This window comes from Urocampus carinirostris, chromosome 15 (genome assembly GCF_059441175.1).
Source record: "Urocampus carinirostris isolate Australia breed hairy pipefish chromosome 15, RoL_Ucar_1.0, whole genome shotgun sequence".
Taxonomy (NCBI): domain Eukaryota; kingdom Metazoa; phylum Chordata; class Actinopteri; order Syngnathiformes; family Syngnathidae; genus Urocampus; species Urocampus carinirostris.
The window spans coordinates 2,938,333-2,959,751 of record NC_142363.1 but is presented as its reverse complement, the minus strand read 5'-3'; the positions used below and the strand labels follow the sequence as shown (position 1 = coordinate 2,959,751).

At 38.6% G+C, this 21,419-nt stretch overlaps 1 protein-coding gene across 5 annotated transcripts in view; it reads right to left on the bottom strand.

Moving 5' to 3' along the window:
• Positions 1–21,419, bottom strand: part of LOC148351336 (disheveled-associated activator of morphogenesis 2-like) — a 171,627-nt gene that overhangs the window by 68,327 nt on the left and 81,881 nt on the right. For all 5 annotated transcript variants that reach the window (XM_088354081.1, XM_088354082.1, XM_088354084.1 and 2 more), the window contains exons 3-5: positions 20,261–20,350; positions 8,445–8,519; positions 2,595–2,689 (exon numbers count right to left, since the gene is read on the bottom strand). In XM_088354081.1, the coding sequence (XP_088210207.1) occupies positions 2,595–2,689; positions 8,445–8,519; positions 20,261–20,350 (260 nt within the window). The remainder of the gene's footprint in view (positions 1–2,594; positions 2,690–8,444; positions 8,520–20,260; positions 20,351–21,419) is intronic.

The following is a 21,419-nucleotide window of genomic DNA, read 5'->3' as shown; positions in this document are numbered from 1 at the left end:
CATCATAAACTGGCCCAGGTTGAAAGATAGAAATTAAGCAGCTGCTGATGGGGAAGGTGAGGCAGTGTTTATTTCATTGGCTGGTTTAGCATGCCCAAATCAATTGTGACTGACCAGCTGCTGATTAACATAATGACATATAGAGGCTCACAATGGTAAAAAACAAAACAAAACAAAAGACAATCTCATTTTAATATTATTAAATTGAAATTGAATAATCACCTATCTATCTATCCATCTACCCTGGTTATATCCCCCGAGAGGGGTGACCGACAGCAAGACAAACACATACAAAAAAAAAACAACAAAGAAAACAAAGAAACTAAAAAGGGGAAAAAGTAGCAAAAAAAAAATCTCACACAAAAGTTTTGGACCATGGCCAACCCAAATGCCCAAAAACCCACAAGTTAAGCACCTCGGCACCCAAGACGCTCATGCCTTCGTCCCTCCAGATGAAATGGGACAAAGAAAGCGGCCATGTCACTCGGGTCAGGGTGACACAACTCACTCTTCTGTTCAACAGCAGGGCCAGACAGCTTTCACTGGTTCACCCCTGCCGCATCATACGGTGCCCTGCCCATCCCTTAGAAAACGACCAAATATCCTACTATCCTTTCACGACACCTCTCCACTCATTCCTATCACTAACAAGAGCACGAACTTCCATTATATTTAGACCTCATTCCGAGTGCACTCATAACAGTATCCATCCACGTCAATCGCGGCCTTCCTCTTGGTCTCTTTCCATTTACTTCTCCTCTGCAGATCCTCTGCAACATTCGCTCCTCATCCATCCTCTCCATGTGTCCAAACCAACAAAGTACTCTCTTAAAATAACTCTCTCAAATAATTATACTGTCTAAAATTGCACAGTATTTTTTGGAACAAACAATAATCACAGTGGCAATTAGCAAAAACACTCCAATTATAGTCAGCTATTGCAATGATTGCAATGAAAAAAAGTGAACCAAACATTTTTGAAGAAGATAATCTTAATTAAGTACCGTATTTTCCGCACTATAGAGCGCACCAGGCTATAGGACGCACCCCCAAAAAATAGTTTTTGGTCCTATATCTTCCATAGATAATGCGCACCGGATTATAAGGCGCTACAATGGGAACGTCGACAAAAAAGTTAGATGATTCAGTCAAACGGATTACCCCCTTAACATTCCCAAAGCTTGCAAAGAAGCAAATACGTGTCGTAGACACGTGCGAATGCGGTGTCCGTCGATGCCACTCAAATGCAGCATTTCAAATATCATTCGGAAGGTTAATGTCTTGGAATTCAAGAAATGCCAACCATTCCTTAGTTTCTATTTTCTTTTTCGCTCGCCACTTTACTGTGCATATGACAATAAACACTTGGAATTGAGTTTAATTCACTCAACTCATCACAGCAACATCAAGATCGTTCTAAAACAAGATACCGGGAAAATATAAAGCCGCATAACTCACCTAAGTTCTCACAATCAATAATGATACGCAATCATGGTCTTCTTACAACCGTAAGTGTAGTAAATCCAGGAGAGTAAAATGGTTTCAAATACAGACTAATGAAACATGTTTCTTTATGGCGTAGTTTAGCAAGCTTGCTATTCAGTCAGCTTTTTCGGCCAATTGCAGGGTTTGTTTTGGCCCTCTAGCCAATCCCAGGCTCCGAATAACTTCAGCCAATAGCGATCGATTTAACGGATGATTGACACATCTTTTTCGGCCAATTGCAGGGTTTGTTTCGGCCCTCTAGCCAATCCGAGGCTCCGAATAACTTCAGCCAATAGCGATCGATTTAACGGATGATTGACACATCTTTTTTGGCCAATTGCAGGGTTTGTTTTGGCCCTCTAGCCAATCCGAGGCTCCGAATAACTTCAGCCAATAGCGATCGATTTGACTGATGATTGACACATCTTTTTCGGCCAATTGCAGGGTTTGATAGATAGATAGATAGATAGATAGATAGATAGATACTTTGTTCATCCCCGAAGGGAAATTCACATTTCCAGCAGCATCCCTGAGCTGAGAACAATCGAGAACAATCGAAAATAACACGGGAGCTGCTGGAGTGGCTGCCATTCGTGACGGCGCCGGAAGAAAAGATTCAATTTGAATCATGTACAAACAAACAAACAATTGAATCAAAACAAACAAAATATTCATGTTTCAATAAGTGGAGTGTTAATAAAATGGGGGGAAAATAATACTGATATAACCAGGTAAAACTAATTTTAAGTGTTGTTTCGGCCCTCTAGCCTATCCGAGGCTCCGAATAACTTTAGCCAATAGCGATCGATTCAAATGATGATTGACACATTGGTTAGCCAATGAAACGCCGGTATATAAATCCCAGCATACACCGCGGACTACTCCACGTTCAGGGGAAAATCGAGTCGGCTGCTGTTGCGTAAGTTGCGAGACCTTGCGATTTAATATTGAGCCATATATAAGGCGCACTGTATTATTAGGCGCATGGTCAAGCTTTCGAAAAAAATTAAGACTTTTAGGTGCGCCTTATAGTGCGGAAAATACGGTAACTAAATAATTAATGCTTATTTCAAATATTATACATTGAAGTTTTTTTTTTCTCAGTTTACCTCATGGGTTGAGTCCGGAGCGCTGTCTTCAGATCTTCCACCACCTTGTTTCTCATTTCCATTTCTTCCTCATCAAAGGCAAACAAGGTCTGCATCTGGCGAGAAGAAAAATATATAATTAAGATCTAATGAATCATTTCAAATTGGGTACAGTTAATAGTTAAAATACAAATGGCAGAAAATAGCACAAATACACAAACACAAAACAAGTTCATTGTCCAGTATCAGTATTGGCACAGAGATAAATAACATATATGGCTTTTGAGATGGGCCAAAAATATTCTGATTTTCTATCAGTCAGTCTGGAAAATTTTGAATTTTAAACAACAAAATCCACCTGTTCATTTTAACGAGGGAATATTTTGATGACTAAAAACTACATTCAGTGCAAAATATACGGACAACAACCAATTTTAAATCAGTTTTAAAGCAAAGTTAACAGGCATAGTGCAAAACACTAAGAAAAAAATCCACAATGACCTACTTATAGCAATAAAATACTTGAATGAATTAAGTTTATTTCGGCACAGGACATAAAAAACAGCATAAATCATATATTAACAAGGGAAAAGAAAACTCGACTAATTGCACACAAACAGATTTTTTTTCAATTTCCTAAATACAATAACCCTTGTTTTTGATACATGTAATGATAAATTGCTTTGATAAAACCATTCCTTTACTGTGTTAAGTTCCATGGGTTATTTATGTCAAAAATTCAGAGCCTAATATTCTAGTGTCGTCAGGAAATGGAATATATTTTAATTTAAATTATATATTACATAAGTTGCGCAGCACGGCGACGCAGTGGTTAGAGTGTGTGCGGCACAGTTCTGAGGTCATGGGTTCAAATCCAGCTACCAGCCTTCCTGTCTGGAGTTTGCAAGTTCTCCCTGTGCTTGCGTGGGTTTCCTCCGGACACTCCGGTTTTCTCCCACATTCCAAAAACATGCATGTCAGGTTAATTGGCCGGTCCAAATTGTCCCTAGGTGTGAATGAGTGAGAGTTGTCTGTCCCTGTGTGCCCCTCGACTGGCTGGCAACCAGTTCCGGGTGTCCCCTGCCCACTACCCGGACACAGCTGGGATGGGCTCCAGCACCCCTGTGACCCTACTGAGGATAAGCGGTGCAGATAATGGATGGATGGATTACATAAGTTATTTATATACAGGAAAGAAAAAGGGTATTTGAAGACCCTGCTACTTTGCTATTTTTCCCCACTTAGAAATCATGGAGGGATCTGAAATTTTCATCTTAGTTGCATGTCCAATGTGAGAGCGATAGACTTAAAAGAAAAATCCAGAAATCACAATGCATGCTTTTTTTGATGATTTATTTGTGTGATGCAGCTGCAAAAATATATGAACAGATGAGAAAAAGAATGCTATTATTTGGTAAAGTAGCCTTCGAAACAAGAGTATGAGTATGAATGTTAAGAGGGGACTGTATGAGAGTGTGATTATGTAGACTGTGTTGTATTGTGCAGAGCCTGAATGCAGATTTGAGAAGGAAATTAAATGTTTTTGAGATGAAGTGTTTGAGGAGTATGTTAGGATAGATTGAGAAATGAAATTGGTTGGCCATGGTCCAAAAAATTTTGTGTGTGTTTTTTTGCTACTTTTTTCCTTTTTTAAATTTCTTTGTTTTTTGTATGTGTTTGTCTTGCTGTCGGTCACCCCTCTCAAGGGATATGACCAGGGTAGATAGATAGATAGCCTTTGTTTGCTATGACAGAGGTCAAACGATTCCTGTAATTTTTTACTAGGTTTGAACACACCGCAGGAGGGATCTTGGCCCAATCCTCCACACAGATCTCCTCTATAATCAGTCAGGTTTCTGGACTGTCGCTGAAAAACACGTACTTTGAGCTACCTCCAAATATTTTCGATTGGGTTCAGGTCTGGAGACTGGCTGGGCCATGCTAGAACCTTGATATACTTTTTACGGAGCCACTCCTTGGTTTTCATGGCCGTGTTCTTTGGGTCGTTGTCATGTTGGAAGACCCAACCACGACACATCTTCAATGCTCTGACTGAGGGAAGCAAAGTCTCACAATACACTGCCCCAGTCATCCTCTCTTTAATGCAGTGCACTCGTCCTGTCCCATGTGCAGAAAAACACCCCAAAAGCATGATGCTACCACCCCCTTGCTTCACAGTAGGGATAGTGTTCTTTGGATTGTACTGTTTATTCTTCTTCCTCCAAACATTGCTTAGTGGTATTATGACCCCAAAAATATATTTTGGTCTCATCTGACCACAAAACTTTCTCCCATGACTCCTCTGTGTCATCCAAACGGCCCTATGCAAACTTAATACGGGCCTTGACATGTGCTGGTCTTAGCAGGGGAACCTTTCGCGTCTTAGTGTATTATCTACAGTAACCTTGGAAACAGTGGTCCCAGCTCTTTTCAGGTCAATGACCAACTTCTGTCGTGTAGTTCCGGGCTGATTCCTCACCTTCCTTAGAATCATTGAGACCCCACGAGGTGATATCTTGCATGGGGCTCCACTCAGATTGAGATTGACCGTCATTTTTAGGTTTCTTCGATTTTCTAATGATTGCGACAACAGTGGATCTTTTTTCACTAAGCTATTTGGCAACTGTTACGTAGCCCTTTCCAGCCTTGCGGAGGTGGACAATTTTGTTTTTGGCCAGCTCTTTGATTTTCGCTATATTAACATTTAAAGTCTTACTGATTGTATGGGCTGGACATGTGTCTTTATGCAGCTAACAGCCTCAAATAGGTGCATCTGATTCAGGACGATACATGGAGTGCAGGTGGACTCTTAATGGGCAGATTAACAGGTCTATCAGGGTCAGAATTCGAGATAATCCACAGGTGTTTAAATACTTATTTTGCAGCTGTATCACACAAATAAATTGTTGAAGAAAACATGCATTGTAATTTCTAGATTTTTCTATTTAGTTTTTCTCTCACACAGTGGACATGCCCCTTCGATGATAATTTTAGATGATTACTAAGTGGGTAAAATAGCAAAAAAGCAGGGTGTTCAAATACTTCTTCACTGTACAATAACAGCAATATAGATCCTAACACAGACTCTTGAGGAACCCCACTACTAATCTGTGTGGATAGAAATCTATTTTAGTGAGATATACTCAACTACTTGTTTGAAAATCTGTACCAGCTTTGAACAATTGAAGTTAAGCACCTAAATCCTTTCCCTCATTTTCTCCTTCCAGATTTTATTATTTGTTAGGAACACGATCAGTCACCAATCAGATGAATTTGATGGATTCCTCTAAAAACATCAAGGCTGCACGGCAGAGCATAAACATTGGTGGCTAACTAACTTCCACAACTTGAGGTCTTTTTTCATATAAGCTATATGCCAAGAGTGTGTTTTAACAGTAAAGTTTTTCAGTGGCTGGTTATGAATTGACTGAAAATATATTTATTTAAATGAGGGCTCTGTTTTCTTAAACACAACCCTTTAAAAGGACCATTTAGACATATGGTGGTTGTAAATATTCCACTGGGAAAAACACAAGTAATTTAACAATAGTTACGTAGCGTCCAAATGTTTGACCATCTTAAAAATCTTATTTTCAGTCCAATGTGAGAATGTTTAATCGAGTAACAGTTCAGTCAAAACAACCATTAAGTATTCTTAGCCCTGTATCCAGATGGAAGAAACACCAGAGCAAAAAAGCTCTCACAGAGAACACTTTGTTGGTCACCGGGAAGTAGGACACCCAAACGTCAGAAGTTCACCCTGAGCGCCAGTCTTGCCAAAAATGTTCACATCTGTTATTTGTAAGCGAGTTCTACCCAGAGTCTAGTATGCACATGGAGATGTTATTGAAAACAGTTGGTTAGAACGGCAGAGGGTTTTCCCCTGAAAGAGTATTTGTGAAAATACCCCCCTCTGATCGAGGATGATGTTCTCTAGTGTTCATGATTCAAAAACGGAGTGAGCAATGAGTACATCTGATCAGATCACTAATTGAAACAAATTATGAGTAGAAATCAAGATCATAAAGTCTGTTGATTCCAGTAAACATTTTAAAATCGAAGGCACAACGAGGTGGTTACGGATATTGTTAAATTAAATATAATTTCTCTAAAGTAATATCTTAAGAAAATTTGCAAAATCCACAAAGCAATATCACCAATCGAGACATAATTTTGTAAGTGAATAAAAACCACGATGCAGGATTGTTTGGTAATCTTGCCGGACCGCTTAGCAAAAATGAGCTCATTCAATAACTCGGCTACTGTAGAAAGAGACTTTCCCTACTGAGCTCAAATGTGAGCCAAGATGTGAAGTCATTGTCAAACAAATCAACTGAACAGTATTTTCTAAAACTCTTCTCAGAATGCTAAAAGGAGTACTGAAGGGGAGAAGTATAATGGGAGTGAGTGAAAAAATACATAGGGGAAGAGAAATAAATTGATCATATCTCAAGTATGATGAGTGATAGAGCTAATAATTGGTTCTTGTAATGCAAGGCCCCCAGAACCCACAAGAACTCTACATCAGTGCTTACAAATGTGGTGCCCGTGCAAAATACCTCAGTAGCTGGCGGAACAGTTCCAAAAATATCTTAAGTGATGGGTCACTGTGATTACATAGGCATTTTTAAACAGTAAACAATGGAAAGGATTTCTAGAAAATGGTTTGGATTGGTGACGTCCGATGTCTAACTGCCAAAAAATATCATTTACATGATCAGTGATTATTGATCAATTCTTAATAGTTATAAATACATCTTTAGAGAATTAAACCTGCAGAGCTACTAATAATTTAAAATTGTATTTCAGAAAAAGGTGGTAATGCATTAACATACCAAAACAACATTCAGTATCAAAACAGTACATGCATCAATTCATAAACATCATTTGGCTTTTGTGCAAGTTTTTACTTCCTTAAGAAAGACCATCAAAGAGCCAAACGGGGCGCAGCCATTTTAGTCATTAGGTGACCAAACGCCCCAATTCCAACCCTTAATGCTGAGCACCAAGCAGGGAGGCAATGAGTACCAATGTTGTGAGTCTTAGGTATGACTCGGCCGAGGCTTGAACCAGCGACCTCCCAGTCTCAGAGCGGGCGCCCTACCATCTAGGCCACCGAGCTGGTTAAACACACGCCAGTGCCCGTCAATACCAAATCCGGCTAATTTCGGAAGAGCGGGATGACGCTTTAAAACGAAAAACAACAGAGACCAGATGAAGAAGTTGCTGTATCCGAGTCCAGATGAAGAAGTTGCTGTATCTGAGTCAGATCAAGAGGCTTCTCCTGCTACTGGTATCAATGGAAACCAGTACTATTTGTTTCATTTATGGGAATTAACTCCTACCCAAAAAACCTGCCTGGAGACCGATAGGCGCCACCAGACTGTACTTTCCCAAGAAACACCACAGGGAATGGTGCCCCGATAACCAAGTTGGTTAAGGGATCCATGAACCGTGATCATCTATCTAGGTGGGGGGGAAGGTTTAGTGGAGGGGTGTTGTCTACAGGCAACTCGGGAGCCGCATGGTGCTCTTTGGCGCTCCCTGGTGCTTTTTCAAAAATGTTTGTTCATGGAAAATGCTGTTTTCTGTAGGAAAAAATGTGACACAAACGTTCTTAACATATTCAAATGATTATAGATGTATACAGAACAGTAATCTCTTGCTGTGTGTGTATATATATATATATATATATATATATATATATATATATACAGTATGTCTTGTCTTCCTTATAAGGCTCATGTAAAGCTTCACATTCTTTGACACTCTAAACACATGTTGTTTTTTTTGGGACCAATAAGGCTTATTCAACACTTTGAGTCGCCGAACCCTAATCTAGCTATTCAATTGATAAGAAGAACAACTTACAGCAGCCATGGAGTTGATTCGGTCTATGTAGTAGTCAGGCCAGCTTGTAGCCAGCTTGTTCGGGTCCTCCTGTTCCTGCCCCAGGACACAAACAAACCATCAAACAAGGAATGTATACATTTAAGAACTGACAGGAAAAGACAAATAAATCAAATCATTTTCTGGAACATATGGCCAAGCAGCCCAAAAACCAAGTTAAGACCGAGATTTTGTTCGAATCAGTTTGACCCCAATACACATCTAAGGATTTTTATGTTGTCTACCTTAACAAAGTTAAAACAGTTTTAGGTTTCGCTATATTAGGCAATCTTTTTTAAGGTTGCAAGACTTTCTGCTGCTGTTTAGAATTTCAGAAAAGCAGACCATATGCACACAAACACAGCCTTTGTTTTATTTCCGTAGCAAAAAATGTTTAAAATAATGAAAAAAAAAAGATATCTAGGTTACGTATTTATGGCGTAAGTATTTCTGGCTAAAGTATTATTTTTGCAAAGCTTTTAAAGCAGCTATGCATGATATACATTCAGCCTGGTTTGTGTGATGCACGACAAAAACAGAGAATGTGTCCCTCATTTCCATCTGGTTTTGCTTAGTCGAGGCGAGGATTGATGAAGAACACTGTTATTCTTGTCAGGCTATGCACATCAATAAAACAGGAAAAAATAAATCCAAAATCCAGGAGATCATTTGGATAACATTTAAGGGAAACAGTAAGTTATTTCTGTTGTGCTTGAGGAATATTTGTATTATTAGAGAAGATATATTACATTATATTTTTCTATTATCTTAAAAAAATGCTTGTTATTCATTAGCTGTAAGGTGGCAGAAAAAAAAAATCTGATCGGATGCTCAGCCAAGACGTATAGCAGGAGCCACAAGCCCATCATTCAGTGGCTGGAACTCACTCCCACGAAGGCATACATTCCACGTGTCTTATGACATTAAATGTGATTTACATCCAAAGCTCGAGCAGAGGTGGACATAATTCTGTGAAATATTCCCATTCTGTAGGATATGTCTATCCATAAAACAATATTCGGATGTGTTCACTACTTACTGGGAAGACAGAAATAGTTGACGCAAGCCAGAGTTGAAATTTTTATCATGTGTAGGTAACTATTGCAAGAAGTTGGACTGGACATACTATAATGAGTTCAAAACTCAGTAAAAATACTACATTTGCATAAATTAATGTTTTCAGAGCAATAAAGGTGTGATCTAAAATGATTAGTACCATTAAGAAAAATAGGGAGGAGGCACAAAGGATCTAACTATTGAACGGTTGTTAAAAATAAAAATATTTTTAACGTTTTGGTATTGTTTTATAAACAGACAGACAATCAAAATAACTGTGTAAGCAAATAAAAATGCCAGTCAAGTGTATACTGAAACAGGAACATAGAATCAAATAAACCAGTGGTCGTTTCAAGCAAAACGTTACTGGATTTGGTGCATTTTTTAAAATAGATTTACTGTCTCAAATAAACATTTCTCCTCAAATGTCCTGGTAACAAAAATCATAGCAAGATAGCATACAAACTGAATATGGACTGTAGTTATGTATTATTACGGTTTACCAAGAAATGTTCGGATAAACTATTGACTCATAATTAATTTGTTCATGCATGTTCTTTACTCTAGCTGACTATTGTAAGAGGCTTTGATTGAATCTGACGCAGAAATGATACATTACGTCCCCCAAAAGGAAAGGATAGAGTTATCTTAAATGACATAAGACTTGCCATGTCGTACAAGTTAGTGTCACATAAGTCAAGTGTATGTGGAACCGCAAGAACACGTCTACTGACTGGGTTTATACGTATAGGCGTGCATGATGGTCTGATTTACTCGAGGAGGCAGTAAGTGGGTTTTAAGTCCTGTGGTATTAGCAAAAACAATGTGAAACCACAAACTGTTCCTTTCCCAAAGTAAGGACTACAGTAGAAAGTCCCAAAAGTGACCCAAACTCTTATGTCAAGTTAATAATATGTGTCAGTGTAACCCTGGCTATGTGAGTAACTGATGATGTCTAGTTTTAAGTACAAAACAATAATAATAACAATAATTCGTAAGCAGATTCTCAGATTGTAGAAAATAAGGCATTAACAAAACATTCTCAAATAACCTCAATTACCATTAGGAATGGAGCACAATTATGTCAGTTTTGTCTTACATACTTAATTCACACTCTGATAGAGATCAAAAGCGCTGGCTGAAAATAACATTAGAGGTCCAATTACAGACAAATATGTAAAACCGGAAGCCTTGAAAAAAATGTTATACTGTTCTTTGTCCATATCAGGGTGAAAACGTTCACCAAGTGTCAGCTGAAGTAATAAAGTTAACAATGACAGTAGGTTTATGTCAGAGGTAACAGAATGAAATACAAAATGTAAAATAGGGTCAGAAAAGAAAAGTGTGAGTATCTGTATCCAAGAGGGCTGGAATTTTACCAACATATATTCTATAACGCTCAAATTAGCTCATCAGACAGTGACTGTACCCTTTGTCATGTTCTTTATTGTTTTTATGTTACACAATTCAAAATTAATATTTTTATTCCTGTGCAAGAGTCAATGGAATCAGTCTTGAAATATATAATAATAAAATAATATTATAATGCTTTATTGAAATCTGACCCTCACTTTCACGTAAACTATTGTGAAGTCAATCTTCAGTTAGAATGCAAATTGACATTATGGCCTAAACTTGTTCACAGATCCAGCTAGTAGGCACAAAGAAAACCTTTATTAAGCCTGTGTGAAAAGTACAAACCACAGAATTTAGAACAGCTTTACTTGACAGAAATAAAACAAAAAATGTCATTCCTTAATCGATAGCTACATTAGCTATGCGTTTATTTCAAAGGTGAATAGAAGTGAGTTTGTCTCAAACTCAGTTTATTATTGAACCAGGCCAACAGACAATGTTGCCAAGCAGAGAAACACAAGCGAAGCAGTGTTTGTAACAGACAGGAATGACTAAGTAACAAGATGCACTCTGAGTGTAAATGTCGCTGCCATGCAGTAATTCCACAGAAGACTACTGTGTTGTCCGCTTGAAAAAACAACCTATAAATGAGTATAACTCTTCAAATGTGTGCGACTTTGCAGATGGTATACTTGGACTTTTGATCATGAAGTGGTTATGTAGCCCGTCCTCCAGATTTCTATCATGGTAAACCAAAGTTTGGTTTCTTCATTTTCAGAATAGCTTTCGCTTTCAGCTTTACCCCGAAAGTGAGAAAATTATTTTAAAACATATACAGACGCTCCCCTACTTATAACCATTTGACTTACGAAAAACGGTAGATATGAACATATTTTTCGAGACATAGAAAAATATTCGGATATTGCTGTAAGTTAGATTTTGTTTTGTGTGCACCTTTTTTAGAGTTTAGGACAGTACTGTAGTGCTTCTTTCCGCCACAACCGGCGTGTGGTGCTGTGAAAGGTCACCCAGCATCCAACCCGAAGAAGAAATCTGGCTTCCTCTTCCTAGTTTGTGTGTAAACATTCTATACTCCATCTCCAGCGAGCTAAGAACTTTGACATTTTTATTGTTTAATATCTCTTGCATGCATTCAATAAGGTTGGTGTAAAGGGTAAAGATGAGGCGAGCCACATCTTTTGAAATGAAAGTGGAATAAGAAAGCTTAATGCGGTCGAGAAAATGGTTGGATCGCTTTTATTCGGCCACTTTCTACTACCGAGGAGCAAGTCGCCTAGTTTTTGAAGCTCATCTTCCAAAAGCAAGCTAACTTTCTTTATCTTTATAGAGCATATAATTTCCTTAAATGTTTATTATTGAGCACAAAAGAATACAGGTTACTTATACAAGCCTTAAACATATTTATATAAACCTTAAACATACATTCCATACAAAATATAGCACTGAAGCAACTTAGGAACAAATTCAACTTACAAGCGATTGTCTCGTTCTTAAGTAAGGCCGCATCTGTAATATAGGGAATAACATCACTAATTATCACCTTATTTGTAGTTTATAGGTGTTGAATGAATTACAGTGGGCTTTCATATACTAAAAGTCGGTAGATGCTTTTAATAACTGAATAAAGTATGTCACAAAAGTGAGTATGCCCCCTCACATTTCTGCAAAGATTTCATTACAATGTTTAAGGAAGAAACTTTGCTTCAACACAATGAAATCTGAGTAAAGCTTATACAGCTGAGTAAAAGTATTTTTCCCCTAAAAAAGAACCCTCAAAATATAGCCAGAAAAACCTAAACCCCAGGAAACAAAAGTGAGTACATTCAAAAGACACTCACCCCTAAAGGTTCAAACATAGCACTTCTTATCATATTTCCTCAAGAATACCATGTGACTTGTTAATCTTACTAGGTATTAGGTGTGAATAGGGAGTAGGTGTATTAAAATTACGGTACAGATCTCTGCCATACTGGTCACTGAATTTCCCAATATGACACACCATGGCAAGGAACTCTCTGGCCACCTTGAGAAAGAATTGAACCGCACACTTCATCAAATTAGTCTGTGTGGCTGTCGCCCCAGAAAGAAGCCTCTTCTGAAGACTGTCCATAAAAAGAGCTCACCAAAGGTTTGTAGATGATAAATGAAAATGATCAGAAATGATCTGCATTTAAATAGCGCTTTTCAAGTCAATGACTTCCCAAAGCGCTTTACATTGTGCTTCACATTTCCCAATAGCGGCCGTGATCTGTGCAGCCATGTAAGGCGCTAACCTGCTTATTGGGGGTAATTGGGGGTTCAATGTCTTACCCAATCACTACAGCCCCTTTTTATCCTTCAAAAACGTGCAATAAGAACCATACACAGGGTAGGATATCGGGATCATACCAATATTTTATTCATGCAGTCCAATTTATTGAAATTGGATGATTTAATAAAATTTTTCACTTCACAACTGTTATTTAAGGTCAACAAAAACATAGTGCCAGAAAACATACAAAGATTATTCACTCGGAAAGAGGGAAATTATAACTTGAGGGGCTGTGGTGAATTCAAAATCCCAAAGGTGAGAACCACCAGGAGAAGTATGTGTGTGTCTGTGTGTGGAGTCAGACTTTGGAATAATTTGCAAAATGAAATCAAACAATGTCCAAATATCCATGTGTTCAAATTTAAATACAAAAAAGCATTACTGGCGAAATACAGAGATGAAGAAAATGGGATATGAGGGAGACTGGAAATACTGCACTTCAAACTATGGCTAACTTGTTGTTATTGTGCTATTATCACATCAGAACTGTTATAAGTATTGTGTTTATTTTTATTGATATTATCACTGGTGCCGCAGTGACATTATGCGCATTATGATGTTGAGGGATGGGTATTGCGAAGATTAGTGTATAAAATATGTGATTATTGTAACTATTATAATTATTGATATCTGACCTATGTAATAAGTATATCCATGAGATTTTGTTGTATTAGACACAAGAGGAGCTATCTATAAAATGTATTTAATAGGGAAGATAAAGGGGTAGGAAAAATAAGCATCTGCTTCTGACTACCCCTTTTCGAACATGTTGTGTGACATTATTTCGTTGTTGACTCATTGTTTTTGTCCTGTTTTTATTTTTATGTTCGAAATAAAGTTTTCATTCATTCATTCATTCAATGCACGTCATTTTCACATTAAGTAGGCGATGCTAGAATAGTAGATTTAGTTGGTTTGGACGAGAAATAAAATGGAAATAAGAAATAAGTGAGATGGTTATATGTCAATTTCCCATTGCACTGGTGGGCTAAAAAGCTTTAAATTCCGGATTGGAATCAGTATTTATCTGGATAACTCAGAATAAGACCGCAGAATGGATTAATTACATTTATGATTTATTACAACCAAACAACGTTTTATTGATTACACTAACGAGGCCTTTAGTACAATAGGAGGACACCATGATTTTTATCTGGCAACATCAACAGTCGGGAAAACCTACACTAGATAATGGCGCATCTGCGGGAATGGACACATACGATGATCTGGACTAAATTAAATATCTAATAGTACTTTCGGTTGACACACAACACACAATAGCGCTGGGAATAATAGCTACAAATATGTTGTTTTCTAATTGTGATTCTCTTGTTGGTATGTCACACTGCCGGGGAGTAAGCTGCTGTCTAGGATGGTCAGGATGCATCGTCGCTTCCGGGTTTTGGGCTGCATGGAAACTGTGCGTGATGCCTGCTGGGATGATCTCTCACTCCAACATCTGACTTCATGACACCCGTTGACGAAAACGGCAAAGCATGGTCTTCGAAATGTTCACGGGGGTCAGGCCAAAGGCCAACGCGTATACCAGGGGTCGGGAACCTATGGCTCGCGAGCCATATATGGCTCTTTCTATGAGTGTCTGTGGCTCAGAGACAAATTTGATTGCATGGAAAATTTCTCCATCTTGTTCAAAATTTGAAATGTCTATTCAATTCAGGTCCACGTAAGGCCAAACCAAAGCTATTTAACATGTGATTTCTTCGCAGTATATATAGGGCACGTTTTCACTACAATTTACAGTCAAGGTGTCACACAAAAAAAAAGGGGGGGGGACTCATTTTGGCTGTACAACGCTAAAGAATCCTTTATATAAAAGTTCACTATATAATCTGTGTTCAGTGTTCAGATACCTTATGATGAATCCACAGAACTGTAAATACGCCAAAACACCGGAAGAGAACTTAGTCATTTAATTGGGTGAGTGGGAGGGATGGGTGGAGCTATGCAAAATGTGCAAGCACTCCCTCCCATCTCTCGCCCTACGCAGTCTGCGCCAAAAGTGAGCTCATCAGGCTCCCTATTTGAAGAATGTTGTGACGTTTTTACACAATAACTGCTTGCATCTGGTTTTGAAACCAATATGTATGAAAAAAAAGGGTAAAAAGGAGTTTAACCGATCTTGAGTAATTGCAAGAAAGAGACAAGTTTAAAGTGGTATGTTTGTTGATTTAGGGACAGGGGCTCTGGCATTATTCTCTTTTCATAATTTTTATCAAATCATCAAAAATAAATGTGCTGAAGACTATGCTTTTGTCTGGGGCGCGGGTTTAGCAATTTAGTAAATTTGTCTCATAATATATGGTGTGGCTCTTTCCCAAAATAAAATTAATATTTTTTGCTTTTATGGCTCTTTGAGTCAAAAAGGTTCCCGACCCCTGGCGTATACTGTATCACTATCCAATCATGCGCTCGTATTGAAATGTGTCAGCGACTATTACCAAACTTTGTTGTCACTTATCAGTTCATTTATTCATTTACCTTTATCACGTACCGATCAACCGTCGACAGTCTACGTTTTTAATCCAGTATGTACGGATAAAGATAAATGAAGGGGGGTTAGTGCATGGGTCAGGTGTTTGGAATGTTGGAGGTTTTTGTAATCAAAACATGAATAACAAGAGTTGGAATAATCACAGCAGGCTGACCGCCAGGATTTTATTTTTATTTTTGATTCCGATAATTCTGTCTGTGTAGCTATGATTTAAGATATTTTACCACTACCCTGTATTGATTTTTCGATTTTAATTTCAGTTCAATGTGGGAGTTATAAACTCCCAAAGGGGGGATATGTTGTGGAAAATAGACTTGCATTTGTAGAATAGAGTTGCATACATTTAGAAATGTAGAAAGACTTGCTTACAGTTGTGAGGGAATGTTGACATCATTTCGAGAAGGTCCTTGGCAGCCTTAAAAGGGCATGGGACCCTAATAAGGGTACGACAGCATCTTCCTTGTTGTTACGTCACATCTCCGCCGCCTCTTGGGTTGTACTCAAATTGAAGCTATAAAAGCATTGTTATGTCTGGAGTTCTCTGAGTTCTTTGGGATGACGAAATAAAGAGCTCCCCCTCATGGCAAGCCTCCGTGTACTTGATTAAATCACGTAAGAGAAGACTTAAAAGATTATCGAACCTGCATTTTCCCCTGCATTTACAGGCAACAAAAGAGTTTACTATGATATATTGGATGTCGAACAAATGAAACATATTATTAAACCTCCAGTTTCCAATAAGACTTGGACGGGCCACAAATTGGCTTTTTCGTAGTAATGTTACAAAGTCGTGCTACCTATAAACCCTATCGGATCAGCAAAGCTGCCAAAACTAATGAGGAGAATCTTAAGGTACTGGTTTGAAACATTGCTTCTTTAACACTGGACTGCGACCAGTTAGAAAAGGGCAATGGTGGAACTTGCAACATACAAATACAAATGTTGGATTCACAAGACTTGGCACTATCAAGGAAACACTGAAGGAAATTTTAGAAATGTGCCTTTGATTTTAGCAATGAGGACTTGAAGGGCAGGGGTTGAAAACACAGTATCACGCTATTCTTGCTGCTCATTGCAACACTTTGATTTTAAGGTTGCATTGCTGGTGTGTAGTATTTGATTTTATGTTAAATATAATTTGATGTCTGTCAGCTGCCAGCAAATCTTGTCCAGTAGTGTTAGTGTTAATGCCCTACAACTGTAGAAAGTACTGAAAGTGTATCCAGGACAATTATTGTGTTGTTTTATGTTTTTGCAAATATATGATTCTGTTAAGGTCAATCTTCCAAGCATATTTTAAGTTTCAACTTCACCCATTGGAAAACTGCATGGACAAAGCCATGTCTCTAGAAATATGCAAAAAAACAAAGCATGGCAGCATATTTAGCTTGGGTTATATCTTACTGGTTGTTAATCTTTACACAGATAACACCACCTTGTATTGTATTAAGCTTCACAAAAATGTATCCAAGAATAAAAGTCAATTTAATGTAATTATTGAACACAAACAATAAAATGTCAACACAAATCATTAGGGTGTTCTATACCACATTTTATCATATCCATATTGATACTCTAATCTTGAGTAGTCAACAATACTGATACAAGGTGCCTATACCATTAATATATTACATTTAATTTGCTCTGCGAAAAAATGCCCAATACATTAAAAAATTGTTTTCAATCCCAACCAAATATGTTTCCCTAATATTGCATTTACCAATACATTGGACAACCACTTATCCTCACAAGGGTTACAGGGCTGACCCTAGGGCAGTGAGCAGGGGAAATGCTGGAGTGGTTGTCCTTCAGTTGCAGGGCACAAAAACACAAATAACCAGTCACACCCACACACAACTAGGGATAATCAACCTGCCATGCATGTTTTTATAATGTGGGAGGAAACCAGAGTTGACTTAGAAAACCCACGCAGACACAGGGGGTTGGTGGTTGGAACTGAACGCAGGAACTTGCAACTGTGAGGCAGAACAAATCAGTTATCCAATGTGCCAATTCATGATTATTTATTCTGTAATGTAATGTATTTTCAGCACAACAAGGCGCACCTAAAATATCATCTTTTATTCGTCCCACAACGGGGAAATTTCTTTTGTTACAGCGGTATTAATAAGTGAATAATGAATAACAGCTAGAATATGAACAGTATAAACAAGTATTTAGAAATATTAAAAAATAAGAATAAAAAACAGAATATTTTCAATGGCAGGTGTGCAAAATAGTTAAGTAAAGTGGCCAGTACAGTAATGTGCAAATATGCAAAGTCATGGAGGGTAGGCAGTCGATCATAAGCAGTGCTTATTATATAGTCTGATGGCTGCAGGAAGGAAGGACCGGCGGAACCGCTCCTTCACACACTTGGGGTGAAGCAGCCTGTCACTGAAGGAGCTCTTCAGGGCAGATGCGGTGTCCTAGAGGGGATGGGAGATGTTCATAGTCATGGATGACAGCCTAGCCATTATCTTCCTCTCCCCTACCACCTTCACTGATCCGAGGGTACATCCCAGGACAGAGCTGGCCTTCCTCATCAGACTGTCCAGTCTTTTCCTGTCAGCTGTCGAAATGCTGCTCCCCTAGCAGACTACTCCGTACAAGATGGCTGATGCCACCACGGTGTCATAAAATTTCTTCAGAAGTGCCCCCTGCACTCCAAAAGACCTCAGCCTCCTAAGCAGATATAGTCTGCTCTGTCCTTTTTTGTACAGAGCAGTTGTGTTACGGGTCCAGTCCAGTTTATCATTCAGGTGAACACCCAGGTACTTGTAGGATGTCACCCTCTCGATATCCGTTTCCTGAATGTTTCCCATTGTTGGGAGGTGTAGTCTTTGTTTGCGGAAGTCCACCACCAGTTCTTTTGTTCCCCCCCGTTGATCTGGAGGCAGTTCCGCTGGTACCAGTCCACAAATTCCTCTGTGAGTTCTCTGAACTCACTGTCGTCCTCATCTGTGATGAGTCTGACGATTGTCGAGTCATCAATATTGAGTCGGAACAGGTCTCACAAGAACAGTAAGTAGCCGCCGACTCGATTTTTCCCCCGTAGAAGTAGTGCGCAATGCATGCTGGGATAAAAACACGGGTGCTTTATTTTCTAACCAATGTGTCAATCATCATTTGAATCAGTCACTGTTGGCTAAAGTTATTCAGAGGTAAAGTAGGCGGTCCCTTTTGGTATTTAAAGACTCGTATAGGCCTAAGCGGGGTGAAACAAAGCTTGCAATTGTCGGAAAAAGATGTGAACCACAAGTTAGGTTGGTTCATAACATAGAGAAAATAATTTTATGGGGCTAAACAGACAGCTGGTAACATGCAACGTCCATCGATGTTTTTCTGTGGTTTTTTTTTGTTTTATTTGACAGCATTATCGCGTATTTTGGAGTACGTTAATATTTTACACGGTTGGTTTCATTACACTCACGGATGTAAGTGGACCATGGTTGCGTCTTATTATCGAGTGTGATTGCTGCAAGAAGACGTCTTCGGTGAGCTAACCAGGCTTTGAATTTTTCAGGAATCCTGTTTCAGACTGATCGTGATGTTTCTGTGATTAATATATTTTCTTAAATATTCAGTATATCTTGAATGCCAGGAGTTTAAGCTTTCCAATGATGTGTGGCATTACGCATTTCAGTGACAGGTGACATCGTACAGACACCATGTCTGCATGTGTCTGAGACACGTATTTGCTTCTCAACAGTTCAACGGACTGTCGGCAGGCCGTTGGAACATTGAGAGGCTAATAAAGTTTGACTGACATATCTGACTGTTTTGTTGAAGTTCCTACTGTAGCACCTTATAGTCTGGTGCGCCTTATGTTTGAAAAATATGTGACAAAAAACGTTTTTGGTGGGTGTGCCTGAGAAAAAATACGGTACTTTATTTGTAGTTCCTGGTTGTTTGGAGGCAATGGCAGCCAATACTCATATAGGCTATAGTTGCCATTTGTGAATGAGCCCTAGGCCATTTTGTAAGACAAAAGACAAGCCCCAACATGGAAGAAAGACTAAAAACCAATAGTAAAAAAACAAAATGGCAATTCAAAAATAAGTTGTGAAAGGAAGCTACAAGCGAATATATTAATGTCTGCTCTAATACTTGAACAGAATTTAACATTCAGTGGTTTCAAACAAAAGGTCCTGTGTCATGAGTTGTTTAACACATACCTTGAAATAAAAAAACAACTTTTGATTTATATCACTTCATCTAAAACCCCAACATCTTCACTAAAAACAAAGAAATTGAACTTGCTGTTCCAGGGCCTTTGTGCACTGTTTTATTTTGCAAGCTTGTGTTTCATGTGCATGAAAGTACAGTATAGAGTGTAAGAACGTTGCTGAGGGACAATGTTTCTGCCAAAATGAGAAGTTGGATTAAGGCCTGACCTCGTGGCTGAGCTGATTTAAAATTGGCTGGGTGAAGGCTGCCCTTCAATTACATTCATTACTGACAGAGAGGCATTATGGGAGCAAGCATTAAGCCTACACAGTAGTAGACAATATAAAGATTTGAAAATATTATTGAACTTGCCTTCTTTTTACTGCAGTAGATTTGCCATTTCTTCTCATCCGGTAAAGCAAACATAGCCTCTCGATTCTTATCGGTCAAGTCCAACTCGTCCTGAAATAAGAAATATTTTGTCAACAGTTGTACATTGAACAAAAATGTGTTCAAATATTGTTTATCAATTTACTAACAGTAATACATTTTATTTCAAAGCGCCTTTTCAGGACACCAAAGGTCGCTGAACACTAGGTAGAAAACAGTGAGATTTACAAAGAAAATGCCCGGAATCACGGTTTGTTTTAGTTATAGCTTCAGATCACTGGAAGCATTGAATTTGCAGAGTGAGGTTGATTATACAACATTCTCCCGAGTATTTATTTTCACATTGTTGCTCTGCTGAATTCCACAGCCACAAAGAGCCCCTTGCTTCTTTTTACATGCATAGGAGTCCAGGAAATGAGTTACGGTTTGCCAGAGACAAAAAGTAGAGTTTTGAGAGGGGAAGTAATTTGTAATGGAAATCAAAACAGAAATGCCTCGATGGGCAGGAAGAAACATGAATGTAACAGAACTGATAAACAAACACGGAACACCACGAGATGTCCTAGAACCAAGGCTTTGTCTTCAAGATACAAATTAATCTCAGGTTTTGGTGCCATAGCGTCAACCAAAAGTACTGCGGCCTTAAATGCTTCTCAAGAGTGAAGATGACCAACAGTGCCAAGGTCGGGGGCCCCTTCAAACCAGCTTCATAGTTTTCCTGTGCCCTAATCCATTGAGCTGGACAGGGTGGGTGAGGGGCGCACAGTGAGCATGATACAAGTGACATCATTTCTTATGCAGCGCTTTCAATAAGAGAACCAATTATATTGAGTTTTCAAGAAAATGAAATGGGAACAGGCTGAATGGTGCAAACTTGAAGGATGTATAACACAAATTGAAACAAGAGAAGTTTAAAAAGAACAGGTCCAAGTGTTCTTTATCTCAATACCATCATACAGATTTTATGTGACTAGCTCAAAGATGGTCCCCTCGGGTGTACACCCACCACAACAAAGACTAAAAGCAAAGTCTATCTATCTATCTATCTACCTTGGTCATATCCCTCAACAGGGGTGACCGACAGCAAGACAAACATACAAAAACAAGGAAAATAAAAGGGAAAAAAATAGTAAAAAACCAA